At 21.9% G+C, this 20753-nt stretch overlaps 3 protein-coding genes across 5 annotated transcripts in view; all 3 read right to left on the reverse strand.

Moving 5' to 3' along the window:
- GlyS (glycogen [starch] synthase) overlaps positions 1-823 on the reverse strand; it is a 41271-nt gene extending 40448 nt beyond the window's left edge. For all 3 annotated transcript variants that reach the window (XM_011497731.1, XM_011497730.1, XM_011497732.1), the window contains exon 1: positions 788-823. The gene's annotated coding sequence lies outside the window, so the exon portion shown is untranslated. The remainder of the gene's footprint in view (positions 1-787) is intronic.
- A 4166-nt stretch (positions 824-4989) lies between these two features.
- On the reverse strand, positions 4990-8640 carry LOC105360739 (cytochrome c oxidase assembly protein COX15 homolog). Its single transcript, XM_011497733.1, has 5 exons — positions 8510-8640; positions 8296-8425; positions 6027-6159; positions 5328-5955; positions 4990-5265 (listed from the first exon to the last, which is right to left on the reverse strand). The coding sequence occupies exons 1-5, from the start codon at positions 8627-8629 to the stop codon at positions 5011-5013; spliced, it is 1266 nt and encodes a 421-aa protein (XP_011496035.1). The 5' UTR covers positions 8630-8640; the 3' UTR covers positions 4990-5010.
- Positions 8641-10835: 2195 nt separating this feature from the next.
- INPP5E (Inositol-3-phosphate synthase) lies at positions 10836-20229 on the reverse strand. The gene is made up of 4 exons (XM_011497734.1): positions 20073-20229; positions 14766-15328; positions 11211-11667; positions 10836-11025 (listed from the first exon to the last, which is right to left on the reverse strand). Exons 1-4 carry the CDS (start codon positions 20132-20134, stop codon positions 11013-11015), a joined length of 1095 nt encoding a protein of 364 aa, XP_011496036.1. The 5' UTR covers positions 20135-20229; the 3' UTR covers positions 10836-11012.
- Positions 20230-20753: the final 524 nt, after the last annotated feature.

The raw sequence follows: 20753 nt of genomic DNA on the forward strand, positions 1-20753 counted from the left end.
AATATAATTATAATTGATTTTAAAATAATTAATTAAAGCAGTTAAAAAATTTCAACTATTATTTCCTTTATATGATATCAAATATTTAGTATCAATTGTAAACAGTAGTTATATAAATATATAAAATAATTTATTTAATAATTAATATTTTAATATTCAATAATATTAAGTTTGTTTCTATATGTTTAAAGGCTAAACAATGAGATAATTAAAATCAATTTAACAATTTAACAATATTACTAATATCTTTAATCTGTATTGGATTTATTGAACGTCCGTAGAACTAGATTGCAACATTAACATTGTAAATAAATTTAATAGTGGATTCATAAATAATAACTAAAAACATTATTATAATACACATATTTAATTGCTTGTGAGTTCATTTTCATAATTCATTTTATAAGTTGATATTATTAAAACTTGTTCAACATTATTAATAGCAATATAAACATTATAAATTTATTTGTAGTTATTTATAAACTAACTTTATAAAAATATCAATTTCAAAAATCAATTCAAAAATCAAAAAAATAATTTAATTCTATTTATGAAATAATATGATATTAATTAGCTGGTATTATAACTAATAATAAATGTTTAGTAAAATTCAACACATTCTATTCATCGACCTATAAATTGTCATACAAAATTAGTAAAAATATTTATTGGTTCACTATTAATTATTCACCATTCATCAATTACATAATATTTCCTTTAATAATATACTAAATTAAGAAATAATAAAGAAAATGTAATAAAAATAAATTGCTCAAATAATTATTACCTTATTTCAAAAGTAATCAAATAAAAATTAAATATTTTATACAAATGAAAGAAATATAACTGAATATGAATTATGAAATAAAAGATTTTTTATACATTAATACGTGCACGTGGAAGATTAGCAGGTTACTAATTTATATGTATTGAAAATAATCACATGATCATTTAATGATATGAGTTAATTCTACAGTGTTTGTTAGTTATTAGCAATCAAATTAGCTTTCAGTTATCTAATTTACGCCTTAAAAAAGTTACTATAACGTCTCACTTAAATTTGTTTAAATGCATTTTAATAGAAAAAATAAATGAATAATACTAATTTTTAGTGGACAATTTTTTAATATTTATAAATTTCAAATTTATAAAAGATATTAATTTAGCAATTAATTTAGTTTATATTTATACATTTTTAAATATTAAACCACAAATGAAAGTGTTACGTAGTAATCTATATTTATTAATGGAAAATTAAATAATGAGCTATTTAGTCGTATTATAATTGCAATACGTTGATTTATTTGGTTAATTGGATGTTATTGCAATAAACTATTAAAGCGTATCGCTTTTTCAGTAGTTAAAAAAATTTATTTCTAATTCAATTTAATTTATAATATTTATATCTTTAAAATGCTGCTATTAATGAGTTTATGTTGATAAAAATAATTTTTTTAGTAAATTTTTTAGTAAATTTTGACTTTATTCTACGACATTAGGAACTATTTATTAACTTATAAAGCGAATAAATAATGGTAGTTATTGCCAGTTCCAGAAATTAATGATTTATATTTTAAAAGTCCAAAATTATTCTAAAGAAGTATCGACTACGAATTTATTACCAAAATATTGGATTTTAAATTCTTTAATTTAATATAGATTGTATTAATTAATAAACTATGAATGATTTAGTTTCTCGACTAAGGTTATATAAATAAATTCTTGAACTTGTTTTTAGTTTAATAAATATATATGTATATTTTAAATATATTAAATTATTTTATATTATATTAAAAATACGTATATATATATGTATTTTTATACAAATTATGAATTTAAATTTTTTGTTTTAAAAAGAAAAATTCAACTTTAATAGTTTATATGTAAGGAATGCTGATTTTTAAATCTATCTCCATTCAACATCAGTATGACGTTTAATAGTACGGATTACATTACTTAAATTGTACAGCTAGTGGATATACGTTATTGCTTCATAACCATGTAAATTGTGAGATTGGTTTTAAATCTTCTAAGATCTACTGCACTTAGGAAAAACATAAATTAAATAAATGCTATATATTACATGGTTGTTATATGTATTGGACTTATTACGAAATTCTTTTAATTCAACTAATTCGTTCAATAACATTTACATATTTCCTTATATAAAATCAATAAAAACAATGAATATATTTGTAATTATTTTATACAAATTTAAATATTAATTATGCGATATGACTATATAAAATAATTATAAACGAAGAAAAAGAAAGTAAAAAATTAAATTTTTCTTCAGAATATACTAAGTATAACTTTAATAGAATCAACATTATTAATAATGAAAGAGAAAATTTTTATAGATTTTTCTCTGAGGATTTATATTTTAATAATTTATAATCAATTATTTTTGTTTAATACATAATCCCTTTTTACTTATTTATATATTTTTTATTAAAGCTTCCCGATTTTTTATTGATTCCGAAATATTCTTTATATACTAATTATTTATTTTACTTCGATTCTATTCCATTTCATCATAAAACTTCTCATATAGATCTCTTGATTCTTTACTTATCATACAATTCATTATTGATTTTATTAATTTATTCCCTTATTAATCCCATTCGCTTTTTATTTATTTTTATATTCGTTATGTTTTTTTATTCTTACATTGGCATTTATTTTTTTAATTGTAAGATTATATATAATTCGGTGAATTTTTTCTTGAGATTCAGTTATTCAATAGTATTTTATTAAATGTTTAACTGCGTCGAATATCTACAAATTGCAAAAATTATACAGCACCATTTCATAATTACGTATTAAGAAAAAAAAGAATTAAAAAGGAAATATCAATAGCGTATCTGTCTAATTTTATAAATAAAAAAAAATAAACATAATTTTATGAAATATTGAATATCAAATATATAATATATTAACTTAAAAATCTTAAAAACATCACAATAGAAACGAATTTTTTAATAATACGTATTATTCTTAATTTTAGAAAATGCTTCATTTAACGAATGTCTTGTATATTAAAAAAATTAATACTTATAAACTCGTACTATATTAAATATATTTATAATTGACTTCTTTTTGAATCACGATTTATATGTTAAGTTACGCTAAGCTATAAAATGGAAAATATTTTCCAGTTATGTTTGGAGATCCTAATTTTGAACAATATTCCAATTAACAATATTATCAATAAAATGTAATACTTTATTAGATTAAAATTATTAAAAATAATCGACGTATTGTGTCATTCAACAGATAAAGTGATGGATTTATAAATTTAAGTATTTTTGCATTAGTATAGTTATTATACTACTAGACACAATGTATTAATATCTTATCAATAGTGCAAGAGGCTGTATCAATGAGTGGCACAATGACAATCGAATCACTCATAAAACGATCACAATAGTGCGAGAGTCCGAAATAAAACATTTTGAACAACAACTGTTTTAAGAGATTACGACAGAATGAGATAAATAGATCACCTGCACTTTAGTGCATTATATATTTATAGTATTTATTAATAATTATTAATATTATGTCTTGTCATTTCCCTACGCTAATTTACTCTATTCTTATAATAATAATAATAAAATTAAAATAATAAACGATAAATTCAAATATATATACATATATTTCAAATACTAAATTTATTCCCTTAGTAATTCTGAATTATTTAATTTTTTTTATATAGTATAAAAAATAGAAACGATACATGATTAATATGCAATTCTATATGTCGAAAATTAGACAATAAATCTTGTTAGAAGACCTTTAAAAGTACATCTGTTTGAGATCTTAAATCACGGTGAACAATTATTTAATGTGCAATATGTACTTCAGATAATGCAGTAAATATATTAAATTATAAAAAGTTAAATATATTAATTGTTATTTTTGCAATATTCATTCATAAAGTTTCACGATTATGTATTTCTATTTAATATGGGGCAACTGAAAAATAAATAAAATAAAAATATTTAGTCATAACAATATTCAAAATGATTTCTTAATATTAAATTATATTAATTAATTATAAATTAATTTCGATTTTATGTATTTTTTAAACGAATTCTTGAAAGTACGAGCCAAAGAAATATTCTGTTTACAAAAAGTAAAATGGATCTCAAAAGGATACATAAATGTTTTAAATCGAAATAAATTGATATGTATAATGATAAAATATATACATTTGTATTGAAATAAGAAAAATGAAATAAATTAATTTTGATCAATAAATATACGTATTCTTGAGTATGTTCAACATCTTTGAAACTATCATGTAACAATTTATTTTGAAAGACAATTCTGCATACCTAGTATGTTAAAATACTTATAAAAAGTATCAATATAAGTTTATACTATTAGAAATATAAAATTTTACTTTTAATTCATATTTACTTCTCAATATGAAAACATTTGGAAATCGTTTTCTTTTATACAATGTAAAGACCAAAATATTATTTGTCCTTACAATCGTCGCATTGTACTTAGTTACTATTCAAACTTTATTAAAATTTCGTTTGAGTAATTTTCGTCCGAGTTGTTATCAAAATCTTATTATAGCGTGATAATGTTATTTAAATAATACTCGCTACATTAATTTTTTATACTGATTCTGAAAATAACTAGTTTTTCATATTAAATTAAAAAATGTTGTATATATAAATAATTCATCAATAGTATTAATTTTCTTATTCTTTATTTTCTATACATTAACGTTTTTTATTCAGGTAAAAAATATAATTAAGTAGAGTTAGAACTATTTTTTATCATAATTAAAACAAATTATTTGAAGACTAATGAAATTTTATTTTATATATTTACAAATGATTTAGTTACAAATTATACTTCTTGTACTGTATAACATTAAAATATTTTCCAATAATCTTATTTAATAAATATTATTTTGTTGAATTCAACAGTGGATATAAATACGAATATATTTTATATTAAAAAAAATTGAAATTAACTTAAGTACAAAATATTTTATTTTGGTAGTTTTTTAATACATTTCATTTCATGGCAAAGCCATACAATCGTGCTTAAAAGTACTAAACTACCAGATTGATGGGCAGTTGCAGAATGAGTAGAGACATAACTATAAAGTGTAAAGATACCCAAGAATGCCTGCATATATGTACTAATGAGAACTGCTAGGATTGCAGTAGCAGCACGTCCACACAATTTGTATTTTTTAGATATTATAGCCAAATATGTAACTAAAAATAAGGTTGATATAGCCTGAAACATAATTATTTTAGTTAGGATAAATATATTCGATAGAAAATATAGCTATGATTTACCAAAATTCTATGGTCAAATTGCACCGTAACAGGATTTTCTGTAAAATTTTTGATCAGTGGCTTTAAAAATAAAATATCATCAGGAATCCATTTATTAGACATTTTTGGAAATGTATTATATATTAATCCAGCATCTAATCCAGCAACAAATGCACCAGAAATTATTGTAAAAAAAATTAGACACTTGCTTGAATATGCAATCAATTTAAGTCTTTTTAATAATTTTAATTGTTTATCGACTGATTTTAATTTAAATATATTAAAGCCATTAGTTTCATTAGGAATAAGATGATCTAAAGCTGTGTATAGAAATTTAGTGTATATAATAATAGCTAAGCCCAAATGGGCTGCTAATCTATATTGTGAAACTCGTGGTATATCTGAAGGCTTCATAAAATCATTTTCTAATCCTGATTTAACCATATACCAACCGAGAAGTCCTTGACAACCAATGAGAATACCTAATATTAATATGTTTTTCTTCATACCTGGTTTCAACATATTATTAATCCAAAAATAACTGGCTGGAATAATAAAAGATATACCTATTAAACGACCCCACATTCTATGTATATACTCCATTAACCAAATTTGTTTAAACTCCTGTAGTGTTATGTTTGTGTTGATCCTGATTGAATATTAAATAATTATCTATTATGATATAATATAAATTATGAACATAAATGATTACTTACTTACATTTTGAATTCTGGAAACTGCTTATATTTTTCAAATTCGTTTAGCCATGAGACTTCATTTAACGGTATTTTTTCTCCAAGTAATTTCCAAGTTACAATAGATAAACCAGATTCTGTTAATCTAGTTATACCTCCTTTTCAAAAAATAATTTTTATTATATTGCAATTTTTGTATAAATAAACATATATTAATATATAATTCTATGTTACTCTTAAAAAGTAATATAAATGATTCGTAAAATTTTAATTTTCGCATTAGGGAATATTTGAATAGAAATATAGTCAAATATTTATATTTTTAGTTTATGATTATAATAAAATTAATTATATAAATATAAAACATAAAATTATTATATAAATATAAACACTTCCCTGGATATTTAATAAAGAATGTATATACCAGGGATGGATTTATTGAAATAAAAAGTAGATAATTTGTTGATGTACATAAATAAAGAGCAAATAGATTTTGCATTGTATTGATCAATATAATTTTTTAATACATTAAATAAATATTCGTTAGATCTATTGCATGAATTTAAAATTGATATATGTAATTTCAAAAAATTTTTTATGAAATAAATTAGAAATTTCATTTAAATTATAACATTTTGAAAGATACATTGTTAGTCTATAATTTAGAAATTGTTTAAGTAATTAATTTTGGTTATTTGAAATATTATTAAAAATACACTCAAATATTTCTATTTTCAATTATATATTATGAAAATATTAACAATATTCTTCAAATTATATTTTGTTATCTAATACATCCACATCTAAATTATAAATACTAAAATTAATTAATTCTGCTTTTATTGTAAATCTGAAAGTAGTTTTTATAATATCTATCACTTTGACTAAGTTTTTGAAAGTTGAAAAATATCCAATGACCTCTACATTATTTGTTGTAACAAACATAGCTGTAAATGTAAATATAGGCTGTAATATTCTATTTCCCAATATTTTTTTAGATATATCTAACATCCATGTAATAGCCAGCTATTTTGGACAGTACATATTTTTACAATTGTGATTAATGTTATTATTTTATAATCGAAATCATCATAAGACTTTTATAACTCAAATATATTTTTAGTAATACATGTTGTGTTAGAGATATCGAACACAAATAATAATTATATCTAATAAATAAATTTATTGACATTTGAATAAAGAATTTAAACATTTCCTAATTGATTATAAGGTGATTGAAGATGAGTGAAAATTTCCACTTTTGTACAAGAATTAGAACATTAAAAAATGTTATATATGATATTATGTTTTTCAACTCTGATTAAATATCATTGTTTCATACAAAGAATGCACCATAAAACATCTCTGCTGTACTTCATTATATTTCTTTTACTTACAATTTAACAAAAAATATTTATAATAATACAAAGCCGAATCTAATTTGGAGTTAATTAAAAAAATTATTTTTTGATAATATAATTAAACTGTATTAATTATTTTCTTCAATGTCAATTAAATATTTGACAATATAATAAATTATTTCAATATTTTTTAAAATTATTAATGTATTAAATTTTATTAGATCAATCAAGGCATTATAAAAACGGAAATGTTTTATATTTCATAATTAAAATAAATTTTATTTATAAGAAAAGTACAGATTTGAAACTATGCTAATACAATTTTGAAAATAGCAATTAATTAAAAGTAAGAAAACAAATATAAGCACCATTTTTTTTAAATAAATGTTTTATTTATAATTAATTTTAATATATTATTTAAATTTTTTATTATAAACAATAAATTAAATCTTTAAAACAATATACATAATACAAGAATTGACTTTAGAATATTAAATAATACAAAATCTAAATTAGAAACAATTATTAATAAAAAGTGTAATTGTCAGCAAATGGAAATCCAATGTATATAAATTTGGTATTTATTTAAAAAATATATTAACATATAACAAAAGAAAAACTTGAATATAAATAAGAAATGAATAATAAAAAACAAATAATCACAACATAGTATTCAGATTAATATTTGTTAATAATTTTAAAAGAAATTGTAATTTTTAGATTTAATGTTAAATATAGACATAATTTTATTATGAACAGTAATTTAAAGTAATCTAAATATGTATAATATTTTAAAGATTCAATTTGTCAAAATATTTGATTTATCAGTTATTTGGTACATTTTAAATCTGTTTATAGGCATACATTTTTAAAAATATTTTAAATGTATATATTAAATTATTAAAAACAATTAAATAACTACTTAAAATATACCTAATGTCACAGCTACAAATACCATTCCACTACACGATAATAACCAATAACCAACAATTTTATTTGATAATGAATGTCTTGACGTAAAATTTGATATTATTTTATCGCTATGATATAATGCAATTTCTATCTGAAATATTCCAATTTCATTAATAAAATGAATATAAAATGATTAATACGCCACTTATAATTAACTAAACTATTATATTATTACCTTTGAATTTAAATTCATAGATTTCAATTTTTTTAAATTAGGATGTTGTATTTTTAAGACAAAAGATCGACTTAAAATACTAAATTGTCGAAACAAAAAACCCTTAATTATAATGTTCATAATTTATGTTAAAATTGATTTGATGGAGGAAGCAAACTAACTCACATTATTCAAACATGCGCAGTTAAGGTTAACTCTTAACTAATTCCGACTGGTAATTTAAGTATAATTTTTGTGATTATAAATATTTAATAAATAACATAAATTTTAAAATAAAAAAATTAACTGATTTTAATATATTATAATTTTTATATTTCACAATAGATTATTCACTTTATATTCCTTGTAGACAATAAATTTAATCAAATTCCATAATGAAATATTACATAATGAACACTAAATAGGTCTGATAAAATTGGACAATTCTTTATTTTAGTCCTAAAGTTTCTATGTATCATAATTGGTAATTTATTTTTCAAGTATATTATCAAGAATACCTATAGCGACATAAAGTATGTAAATGAAAAACACAAAATATGTCTTAAGAATCGTGTGCTGATTGCAAACTTTTTGAACAATTAACGGAATTATTTAATTCAATTAATTATAATAGAAAATAATAGTACGTAAAAACATAAAATGATAACGGAGCCTTATATAATAAATTACATATAAATATTATTCTCTATTATAATTAATTGAATGAAATAATTCCGTTAATTTTTGAGGTTAATATTATGTTAATTTTATGAGATATTGATTTTACGTTTATATAGATTAAAAAATTTTTATATAAAAAATTACAGCAGCTGCGTTCTATGCAATGTATTAAACATGATATATAATTTTAATTAATGTATAATATATTGAATTAAGCAGAATAAAAAATTATATTAAGTATAGAAAAAAAAAAGAAATCAAATATTAATAGAAGGATTTTCAGTAGATAGAACTAAAAGAAAACTAAAAATACTTAAAAAATATAATACGTAATTATAATGGAATATTTTAACTGAAAACTATTTAGCAACAAATAAAAATATAATTCTTTTACGAATGAAGAAAATAATGTAATTGTTTATTAAAAACAAAATTCGACTGAAATCATACGTTAGATATAAAAAATAGTACAAGAAACTTTTCAATTTTAAAACAAAAATTTTTAAATTTTCAGTTCATTTTAATTTCGACTATGTCATTTTGTTCTTGAAGATTACATAATTTATAACAAAATATATATTCTTATAATTATATTTATTTTCCCTATATACTTGAAAACCTTCATGTTTGAATACTTGAAGCTAAGGGCCAAAAGAAATGAATTGAATTAATTATAATCAATTAAATAAAAACCTCAAATTATACTTCGAGTAGATTAATAGCATTGTAGGAATAATACATGCAAATGGAATCAAATTCGTTATCACTACCTGGCTATCATGCAAACAAACATATAATATAGAAATTAACAAGATATTTTTAAATAATACATTATGTAGTATAATTTCTATTTCATAATTGAAATACTATTAATAATGATAGGTTTCCAGCAATACAGAAAAGGTTTAAATGCACACGAACAGCCTAGGCTATACATACATTAATTTCATTATATAAATACAGTACCATCCATGGCAATGAGATACTTTTTGTGTCTTTAACATATACAAAGACAATTTCTTATATCATATTATATTGAATATTTATAATGAAGTTGAGAACTTCCTAATTAATTACTAAATATTGGTGAATTCATAATGAAGTAAATTTATTCTATGTTCATTTTATGCTAAATAAATACCCATTTATTTATCTTGATAAATATATAATTTATAACACTTTAATTATTAAATATTTCAATATAAATTTTTATACTGTTATTTCTTTGACTCATTTAATATCTTTACCATTTGTAAATAATTGAGTTGATAAAGGTCTGAAAAATAGTAAAAATATGTATCTATAAAGCTTATAATTTATGTATTTTATAATTTTTTTTTACATAACAATAAAATAATATAAATTTATATTTGATAAATTTTTATATATAAATTTTTATATAGTCAATAGTTATAATATAATGGTGTGACCATAATTTGTATTTAAGTTTAGAATATGTAAAAGATATACGATCGATTTACTTAAATATTACAAAAGAAATATGAAAATGAAACAAAACAATGAAATTAAGAAACACTGAATTAGAGTTAATTAAGTATCTACGTATTTACGAAAATCATTATATATTTAAGGGGGGTCCACATGAATCAGTTAAATAAAAGTAAAATATAGTTTTTTTTAAATATAGTTATGCTAATAAATGAATACATTAAGATTATTATATTCCATTAAATAACGATGATTCTCGCCACTATCCAACGAGCACTATATGTATGTTAATCGTACTCATATCTTAGCGAAGGTAACACGTATACACATCTGTGATGGGCTCTATTTCTTATGCAGTCGTCGTCTTGAGTAAGTATTATTGGGCTAATTTGCTTTAGAAATGTAAACTGCGTAATAATATAAATTAAAAAGACATAATTTATTCTAGCATAAGAATTATCTTATTATTATATTAATATAACAAATAAAATAAAGGTAATTATATGATTAAGAAATTATATATATATATATATATATATATATGAATGATTTAGTACTTTTTATAATTTTAAAATAAACTAATTTTACTTACGTGTTCATACCAGCTCGGATTTTGACAGCAAAAATACCATAAACTGGCTTATGATCCGATGAACAAATACTTCTAGTAGAATCATAAATTATACATTTTATTTCTTCATTTTTCATTTGTGTTTTCTTTTTATCATTTGGATTTTTAAAATGTATATTACTTTTATAAAGAATTCGATCCGTATAAGCTGGAGTTCGATAATTACCACTAGAATCTAATAATTGACTTCCATGATTGTATTTATAAGTTGGTGGAAAAGTTATAGGTGCTTCATTAAACTTATGTAAAATAATTTGATTATCTAATAATATTTTCAATTGATCATTATTTAGATTAATAGGAGTTTTTTTAGAAAAATGTGAAGTACTTATCCAATTCATTACATCTTCTCTAGATTTATTAAGTCGAAAGTTTAAATCGCCAAACAAGAAAACACTATCAAAATTGTCAGTTGAATCTAAATGAAGATATTAATTCATAAAATTATACAAAATAATAGTAATATGCCTTACTTCGTGAACATAACTTTTTACATTTGTACAAATTGTTAGCCTAGTTAATAATAGTGAAACAGTCTTACTTTTAAACATAATTTTAATGTGAATAAAGATATTTACTCATTTTTATGAGGGTGCATTAATATTTTCGGCATTGAAATAGTAGATTAACAATTTATATTAAGGTATATTATAAATATTTCTGGTAAACAACAGTCAATTCATAATGAATAATATAAAAAAATAAGACTCAGTTTCGTATTCATAGTCTTATTATCTAATTGTCTTAAAATTTAATAAAAATTTTAAGAAAATATTAAATTATAATCATGAAGAGCCATTTACACCTGTAAACAATATTCCTATTATTTCTCATTCTGTAGAAATTAATCATTACTATACTAATTTTTAAGAATATTGAAATTATTTTATCATTATAATTTTATTATTTAGGTAATTGATTTGTTACATAAACTTTAGTAATGTTTATTAATTATTAGTATTATTTATTATTTATATAATTAGTTCTTTAAGTAATTAATTAATGAATGAATTAACACTGTTAATCATATTGGCTTGTATAATAAATATTGATTTATATTTGTATATACTCATTTTGTATTATTATTATTATTATTATTATTATTCTCTATATGATAATTGCTTTCTAGTTATTCATTAGCTATGGATAAATTATTTATTTCTTTAAATATTTTGTTTTTTATTCAGCTTCTTGTTGTATCTATATATTTTATTTGTAGATTTTATTTGAATTGTTAATTAATTTAACCTTTCTATTGATTTTATTCTAAACATATATGTTTCATTTTATTATATGAAAGTGCCTCAATCGACTAGAATGACTGGAAGAATAGCTCCAACGAAAAACTTTTTCAGTTAGTTGAAAAATCATAAAACTTTAATAGATAAATTTTTCAAAATATCAATATCTTTATGACATTCGAAAATGCTTGATCCGAAAATATTTGAAAACCTCAATGTTCGATAATTCAATTTAATTTGTCGCCCACCTTAGCGCATGCTTAGGTAAGGACGTAAGTGGAAGGACTGTAAAGATATACAGTGTGTGTAGACTTCGTCGAACATCGTTTATTATGGTTTTTGACAATTACATTATTGATGAGTTGAATTCACTTCTCAGGACAGAGTGTTAACTATGTTCAATTACAACAATGTAGTTGCTCCATATTGATGGTTACGATCTTGTTGCTGATCTTTACAAGATCAGCAATGGATTATGCACACTCCTTGAAAAGGCGTATAGCTTATTTATGTAATTGAGGCTTTTCCTAAATATTGTAAGGATTAGCAAAGAGTTGTGTATACTCAAGGAAGGAGTGTGGCTTAATTATATAATAGTTATCCTTAATAGAGATTACTGGTATACCATTGTGATAAGGAGTACTTCGATACCATGCTTCTTGAAGTCGAATATTTCTTGTAATGCAGTCAACAACCTTGATTGCTTTTTAACTGTTCTGCACTGGAGAGTTGGTGTGTGTTACTTGTGCAATGGCTTTACTGAGAGATTGGATTGAGTGAATATCTTCTGAGTAATTAGCTCATAGCTGAATAGCGCGTGTCACGAGGCGTGCTTGCCTTAAATATCCATGCGGCAGCTTAGTTAGCTGACAACAATCGATTGGTGTTGCTATGCGAAGACTAGATAAATATTGTAAAACGTTCGAGAATAAAGCTTTAGAAGGTTGGAGAATTCTGGAAAAGTAAAGCTTTAGAAGCTTCGAGAATTCCGAAAAACATAATGTTTACAAAATTCGAGAACAAAAAGGCTTATAACTTTCCAAGAGCGAAAGGTCTTAGAAAACAATCCAATTCCAAACATATAGGTTAAACATAATCCTTCGATTAATGTAAGTACTTATTAATTTAAACCAATTAACACGATATATATTTTATATATTCGATTGTAAATTTCCTAAATGTTTAAAAAATATATTTTCTTGTGTATGTTGAGTTTATAAAATACAAAAATATATCAATGTTAAAACTAATAATGCTTAATAATGAAAATTATATATATTTTTTTTAAATTACAAATCCAAGGTATAAGAATTTAACATATAATTACATGCATACAAATTACTAAATAATGTTTTATTTTATATTTATTAGTTTTTAAATATAAAGAAATATATGTTGCAAAGAAAAATTTTATATATTATTGAATTAAGAAGTGAATTTGAGAAGCTCATGTACTTATTTTACCATATTTTCTACAAATAAAGAACCATTTTGTGAATCAATAATTTTTCATTTTGCGTACGGGATCGCTTGTTTATAAACATCCAACTTATTAGAAATCCTCTCAATATATTTTTATAATAGCCGAGAAACAACGTTGATACTTTTTAAAATTAATATTTGATCATTTTTTTATAAACTTGCTATTTACCTACATCTTTGATAGTTGAAAATTGTTTAAAACAAAAGTCTTTTCATATTTTTTACTTGATTAAATTATTTAATAAAAAAGTACTTATATTCTTGTTAAATACTTAGCTATACTATAAAAAGTTAAGTAATTCTTCTGTTTTCGAACGTATTTTCTGCTATACTATATTATTAAGTTTTATTTTGCTCTTTACTTTACTTGTTAAAGCTTTTCATTTTCAACTTGTACGTCTTTTCAATCTTCATATGAACATTCTACGTGTTAATCTTAAATAATGAGTTATAATATAATCTCGACTGACAAAAAATATTTGTTCTGTACACTTTGTGTATACTATGTTTTCTTGTTTAATATATTTATAATTTGATAAAAAAATCTATTGAATAATAGATTTCAATAATAAAATAAATATTGAAGGTGAAGCTTAATATATATATATATATATATAAATTTTATTTATTATATCAAGAAATCAAGAAATTATATTAAAATAAAAAGAATCTTCGGTACTAAAACATAAATTAATTCATTTTCATTTATAATACATTTTCTTTTTTTCATCAGATACATTAAATGTTTATTTTTATTTAATAAATAGTACATTAAAATATAATAAATACATACCTTCAAAAGAATTCCTTAACGGTAATTTTTTTGGTACATTTAGTAAACGAATAATATTTTTTATTTCTTCAATACGTTTAATCGTATTTTTTGGATGAGGTGTTAAATGTACCATTATGAATAAAAAACTCGAACCAAAAATAATTAAACCTAACGATATGGCACCTTTAGTTTTTAAAATTGTATATTTACTTGATAAAATTACATTTGTTTCGGATAATGAACTAAATATTATTAGTTCTCGACGTAAGAATAAACTAAGACGTAGTCTTCCGAATTGTTTTCTTTTTCGTAAAATATGAGTTGATCCAATAATATTTAAAATATTGTTCTCCCACTGACTGATATTATACATACATGTTTCTTGTGTTCCTATAATTATTAAATCTGCTATCATTTCAGAATCATTTGGTATAAGAAAGCCGTTCAAATTATTCAATGGTTTTTGTCCATTCATATTCCAAGTACCAATAAAAATGTGTATTTTTCGTTCTAAGATTATTTTTTCTATCAAAGTTAGTCTAGATTGAAAATCAGGTATAATATGACCATACAAATAGTTTCTGTAACAATTCGGTTTTATTTAGATAAAATAATAAGTTATAATTTTTAATAAAAATATATATTTCCTGTTGTATGTTAATTATGCAACAAGAATATAAAGGAATAAAATGAATAAAATTTAGACTTGTTCTCTATAAGTAAATGATTGATTTAAGTATACAAATAATCATAACTACCGTGAGAATCATAAATAATCATTAGTTAAATAAATAGACCAATACCTGCTTTCTATTTTTTCTAACTTTCTTCTCTTTGATATACTTATCGAATTATATTATTTAACCAAACTCTGTTATAAAATCAATACTTTTTAATGTAAAGTAATTTTGTAAATTATTTAGAATTATACTAAGTCGACCAGGTTACTGGTGGGAGAAGTGTAGATAAGTGGAAGAGAACCGCATTAATTCAAAATTAAACACATCTGCTTTTGATACTGTTTATCACGTTTATTTTACAAGCTACACTATAATAATTCTAAATTAGTAATGAGAATCGTTGAGATCTTGTAGTTCCGTGGTGGTTGCCACGTGGCGTTAGCATGCCCTACATGCTGAGGTAGGAGGTCGTAAATCTCCGTATCTTCTTGACGTAATGCGCTTAGTGGTAAATTCTTATATATTAATAAAGAAGTAAGAGGTCGTAAAATCCCTTGACATTTCGTGTAGTGCCACGTGGTGGTAACTTGATTATGGTTTCCTCCCAGCTGTCTTGTGGTGTCGACAGGTGAGGAAGGCCTGTGACGGCTTCGTGCTAGACGCACTAGTATTGGAAAGGCTTGTGACGGCTTCGTGTGAAACGGGCCTGTGACTGCTACGTGCAAGAAGGACCTGTGACTGCTTCGTGCTGTACGCGCTAGTGACTTCTTCTGAGAGTTTTCCTTCTTTCGTGAGGACCCATTGGAAAGTGCGTATCCGCTTTCTGTGGCGTCACTTGTAACAGAGGCACCCCTTCCATGGCTTCGGTTAAGACAGCCCGTCTTCTGCGGCGTCCCCCGTAAGAGAGAGCATCCGCTCTCTGAGGCGGCCCTTGTAAGCGAGAGCACCATTCTCCATGGCGTCCCTTGCAAGACACCAGCTTCACTTGTGATCGTCTCCCTTAAATGCATTTCGCTGAACACGGCGTTCACTTAAGAAACGCCTACTTCCTTGGCGTCTCTACTTGGAGCGTCTCTAGCTTCGGCGTCTTTACTTGGAGCGCCTTTAGCTTCGGCGTCTGTTCTTGGACCGCCTCTGACTTCGGCTTCTTCAATTAGAGAGAGTAATCTATCTCTGAAGGGTCCTTGCTTTAACTATGCAAACGACAGTATGGCTAGATTCGACAACAGTATATGCGATCGTGTACCGTTCGATTTTTAATTTTTGGGGTAACGACTATTTCCAGATGTGTAATGACTCAGGTCGATATAAAAATTTAATCTAACCACAGTATGGTATTTCGTATTTTCATAGCTTACGCAAATACTTTTTGTACAGTTTATAAATATAATCAATATTTATTCAATCCGTTATTCGATTCTTACACAAGATATAAATTAATTTGAAATTACATTTTGGCTTTCAAAAATTGCATCTTATTTATGTTTAATCATTCATATTCAAATATTCAATAATATATTTATAAATGCAGAAAATAAGAACAAACGACTTTTGAAACTTCATTATAAAGTGATTTACAAAAATAAATATTTTATTTTAATCTATCACGGATGAAGCATTACGGTATGAACAAAGATTGAAATATTTAAAATTAATAGATTTAAAACTATTTCTTATATATATATATATATATCTGTATTTTTTACTTATGAAACAAATTAAAAAAATATCAATATTGATCGTGTGATTAATGAAAATTTTAGTATTAGTTTTTTATATGAAGTTTATTTCGTCTGAATCGCAACTATATATTTTACTTTGGTGGCCGTTATCCAATAATAGAAAAAGAAAGATAGAAATAAAGACAGAGACAGAGTGTTGGTATTAAATTAAAATTTATTTTCAACATAATAAAAATGAAATTTAAAAAAATTATTGGGTTATTTACTTAATTACTAATATGATAGATAACAATAAGAAAAATAAATGTTAAGATTTTAAAATACTAGTAATCAAAATGGATCTTTTTTGAAGTATTTAGATATTAAATAAATAAATTCAAATATGAATAGTTGTATTAATTAAACATTAAATTTAAATATATGTATATTACATTATTAAAAGATAAAATGGATTTAATTGTAAAATTCAAATATAGTATGTTTATATTATAATTACATTTTAAATAAAATATATTTTTAATCATATATGCTTTATTTGTTTTTCATGTTTATTTTAAAATTTCGAGATTTAAAACAAACTAAATATATGTGAGTCAACAAAAAAAAAATAATTTCAAAAAATTTTGAAACAGAACAACTAAGTTATTTACAGCGAAATAAACAATTTTATTCAAGTATATTTTTATGTTTATAGAATAATTAATAGATCACTATTAATTTATGAAATTTTATTTTTTGATTTATACTTATTAATAAATAATACTTTCCATTGTGGAGAATTAAAAAAATTATTAAATGACAAGTGTCAGTTTAGATACTGATTAATTAATTCATTAGTTTGTTTAATATTTGGAGTTTTCACTTTAGTTTATTATAAATCAATTGGTTTTATTGCTCTATTAGTCAAATTTTCAATTTATTGAATTACGTTATATTAAAAAAAAATAATTATATTAAAATTGTTTCTTTAAACATATATGTATATAAATCTATTTTTTAAAACATCCTATGTTTTTTAACATTAAGAAACATTAGAACATTATGAGAATAAATAAAAAGATAATATAAAAAGAAAACAAAAAACGATTACTGACATTGTCCTGCAACATATTAGCATCTTACAAGTATATGTAATAATACTCAATTTAAAATAACAAAAATAAGGCAAGACTAGAATTATATGATATTTATTCAAAACAATGCAAAAGAATTCACAAATGTTATATGTATAAAAATATATTTTTTAGGAATATCAGTTAACAAAAATATAGGATGTGGATAATACAAGGGAGTAAGTATGAAAATAAAAAATATATTGAATCACGATAATAGAAATAGTTTTAAAATATATAATATGAAATCACAAAACATACGAGAGACTAACAGAATTATAAATAATTATTTGTAAAGTTCATACATTTATGAAGTTTAACGATCAAACAAAGTTAGAAATGAATGTTGTAAGTTAATGTCTAGAATTGTATTAATTAATATTTTTATGTTGTGTATAACAATAAATGTTCAGAACTGGTGACAACGAACGTTTGATTTTGTCAATTTTAATTATCTTTTTCTTTTGTTAATAAATAGTTAGTTCTATGATGAGTCGTATTGATTAAATACAGTAATTTTTATTGTTCTTGATTTGAAAAGAGTTATATAAAATAATATATATAAAAAAGAATAAGTCATAATGCTGAATTGGGTCTTTTTTTATTTTCATTAATTATAATTATTATATTTTCATACATTTTAAAAAATTATACTATAAAATATATAAATAAAATATATAAAAGAATTTCTTATTTGGTAAATAGGGGAAAATAGATTTTACATAGATTTTTTTATGTGCAGTAGGATTTAGTAAAACTTATTCAAAATTTCTTAATCATGATCCACTTTTTTAAAATATCAAATTTAAAATTTTATATTTAAGTAGAAAATATAATAATATAAATATATTTTGTAATAAAACTTATTCTTAATATTCATTAAAATAATGAATATCACAACCTATCTAAATTTATATATTGTATATGTTATAATGCAATTTTGCGAATTGTACATTTATTATGTTTGAGGAGGAATTATAATCTATCTTAATATTATTAACTTTTGAATCTATAAATTGCTTAAGTACATCATTAAAAATGTGCATATATGTATACAAATTTATAAAAATATTTAAATATTTAAATATTCTAAGATAAAATTTAATCTACTAGGAACTGCCATTATTGAACTTGATATTATATGGTGTTTATCTTCAATTTTAAGACTATACCATATTTTTTAAACAGTTTTATATAAATATTAACATAAAATACTAAAATACAACATTATGACAAAAAAAATAGAGCATTTTTATATATGTAGTATGCACAAAGGTATTTATATTTCATATCTACTAAATAATGAATAATATACTCATACAAATATATGTAAAGTATATGAAAGTAAGATAAAATGTGATAGTTCAAAAAGATATATGCATAATTATAATATATAGTATATGTTGAATTGATTTTTAACTATTTTTCATAATAGTAAAATTAAATATTTATTTAATATATTACTTCTTTTAAATATCATATGTTTTACATATTTTATTAAATTTTATATTATAAATTTAGGTATTTTAAAGGATAGAATTCAAAGTTATAATTTTGTTTCATAAATAACTTTTAATTTATATATAATATAAAACTATTAATCTATCAACTCCCTTTAACATATTAAAACTAAAAATGTTCCCATTAATAAATTTATTGTAATAAATACATTTAAGTTTTAACCAGTGATTCAAATCATTTTAACACATCCTAGTTAAACAGAATTTAGTAAAAATATACATTCTTTCAAATTAAAATAAATGAATATTTTATTATTTATTTACATTTAACATTATATTTGTAATATACATTTCAATATTAAAATACACAAGTGAAGTGAATAATTATTACCTTTCAAGAAATTGAGTGTTTTCTTTTGTTTTTTGTTGCAGTTTTCTGATACGTGAAATCATTGGATATTGTTATTATAATTTTATAAAATTGACCAATTTGTGCTAATCATGTAATATATATAAATATATACTGTTAGTAACCATAGTTACCAGGATAGAAACATGAGATTCTTATTATGCAAATGAAAATTAATTGTTTAAATTTAAATTAAATCTAATTTTAAATATCTTAAAACAATATTTCATTCTTTTAAAAACATCTAGTTTCTTGGAAATTTTGAGTATTTTGTTTTTCTAATATATTAATTAATACAATGAAGCATGAAATATTTTCTGGTGTTAATGTTATTAGTTGCTTATATATATATGTGTATGTATATATGTACGTAAAATAATGCATAATAAATATTTTATTATTTTTATATATTTACACCTGTAAAGAATTAAAATACGATTTATGAAAATTTTACTAAAAATATGGATAAATAAAGATATTCAAAATTTTAATGTGGCATTGTATATTTTATATTATACTAGTCATTTAGTGTATATACAAATTTGATTTGTACATTGCAATACCATTTTTAGGATCAAACAAGGGTTTCGATGTATAAAATACTTTTTCTGTTGCATTGTTCAGTTATCCTTGTACTTAATATTTCATTGTTATAATTAAATT

This window comes from Ceratosolen solmsi, unplaced genomic scaffold (assembly GCF_000503995.2).
Source record: "Ceratosolen solmsi marchali unplaced genomic scaffold, CerSol_1.0 scaffold47, whole genome shotgun sequence".
Taxonomy (NCBI): domain Eukaryota; kingdom Metazoa; phylum Arthropoda; class Insecta; order Hymenoptera; family Agaonidae; genus Ceratosolen; species Ceratosolen solmsi.

What these genes read in the sequence shown, in the direction of transcription:
- LOC105360739 (XM_011497733.1), bottom strand. Translation starts at nt 8,629, where the DNA reads ATGAACATTATAATTAAGGGTTTTTTGTTTCGACAATTTAGTATTTTA. An exon ending in CTATGAATTTAAATTCAAAG is followed by an intron (nt 8,426 to 8,509) that starts GTAATAATATAA and finishes GGAATATTTCAG; the next exon opens with ATAGAAATTGCATTATATCA. An exon ending in ATTTGTAGCTGTGACATTAG is followed by an intron (nt 6,160 to 8,295) that starts GTATATTTTAAG and finishes TTTTTTGAAAAG; the next exon opens with GAGGTATAACTAGATTAACA.
- INPP5E (XM_011497734.1), bottom strand. Translation starts at nt 20,134, where the DNA reads ATGATTTCACGTATCAGAAAACTGCAACAAAAAACAAAAGAAAACACT. An exon ending in AACACTCAATTTCTTGAAAG is followed by an intron (nt 15,329 to 20,072) that starts GTAATAATTATT and finishes GAATTGTTACAG; the next exon opens with AAACTATTTGTATGGTCATA. An exon ending in GTTAAGGAATTCTTTTGAAG is followed by an intron (nt 11,668 to 14,765) that starts GTATGTATTTAT and finishes ATCTTCATTTAG; the next exon opens with ATTCAACTGACAATTTTGAT.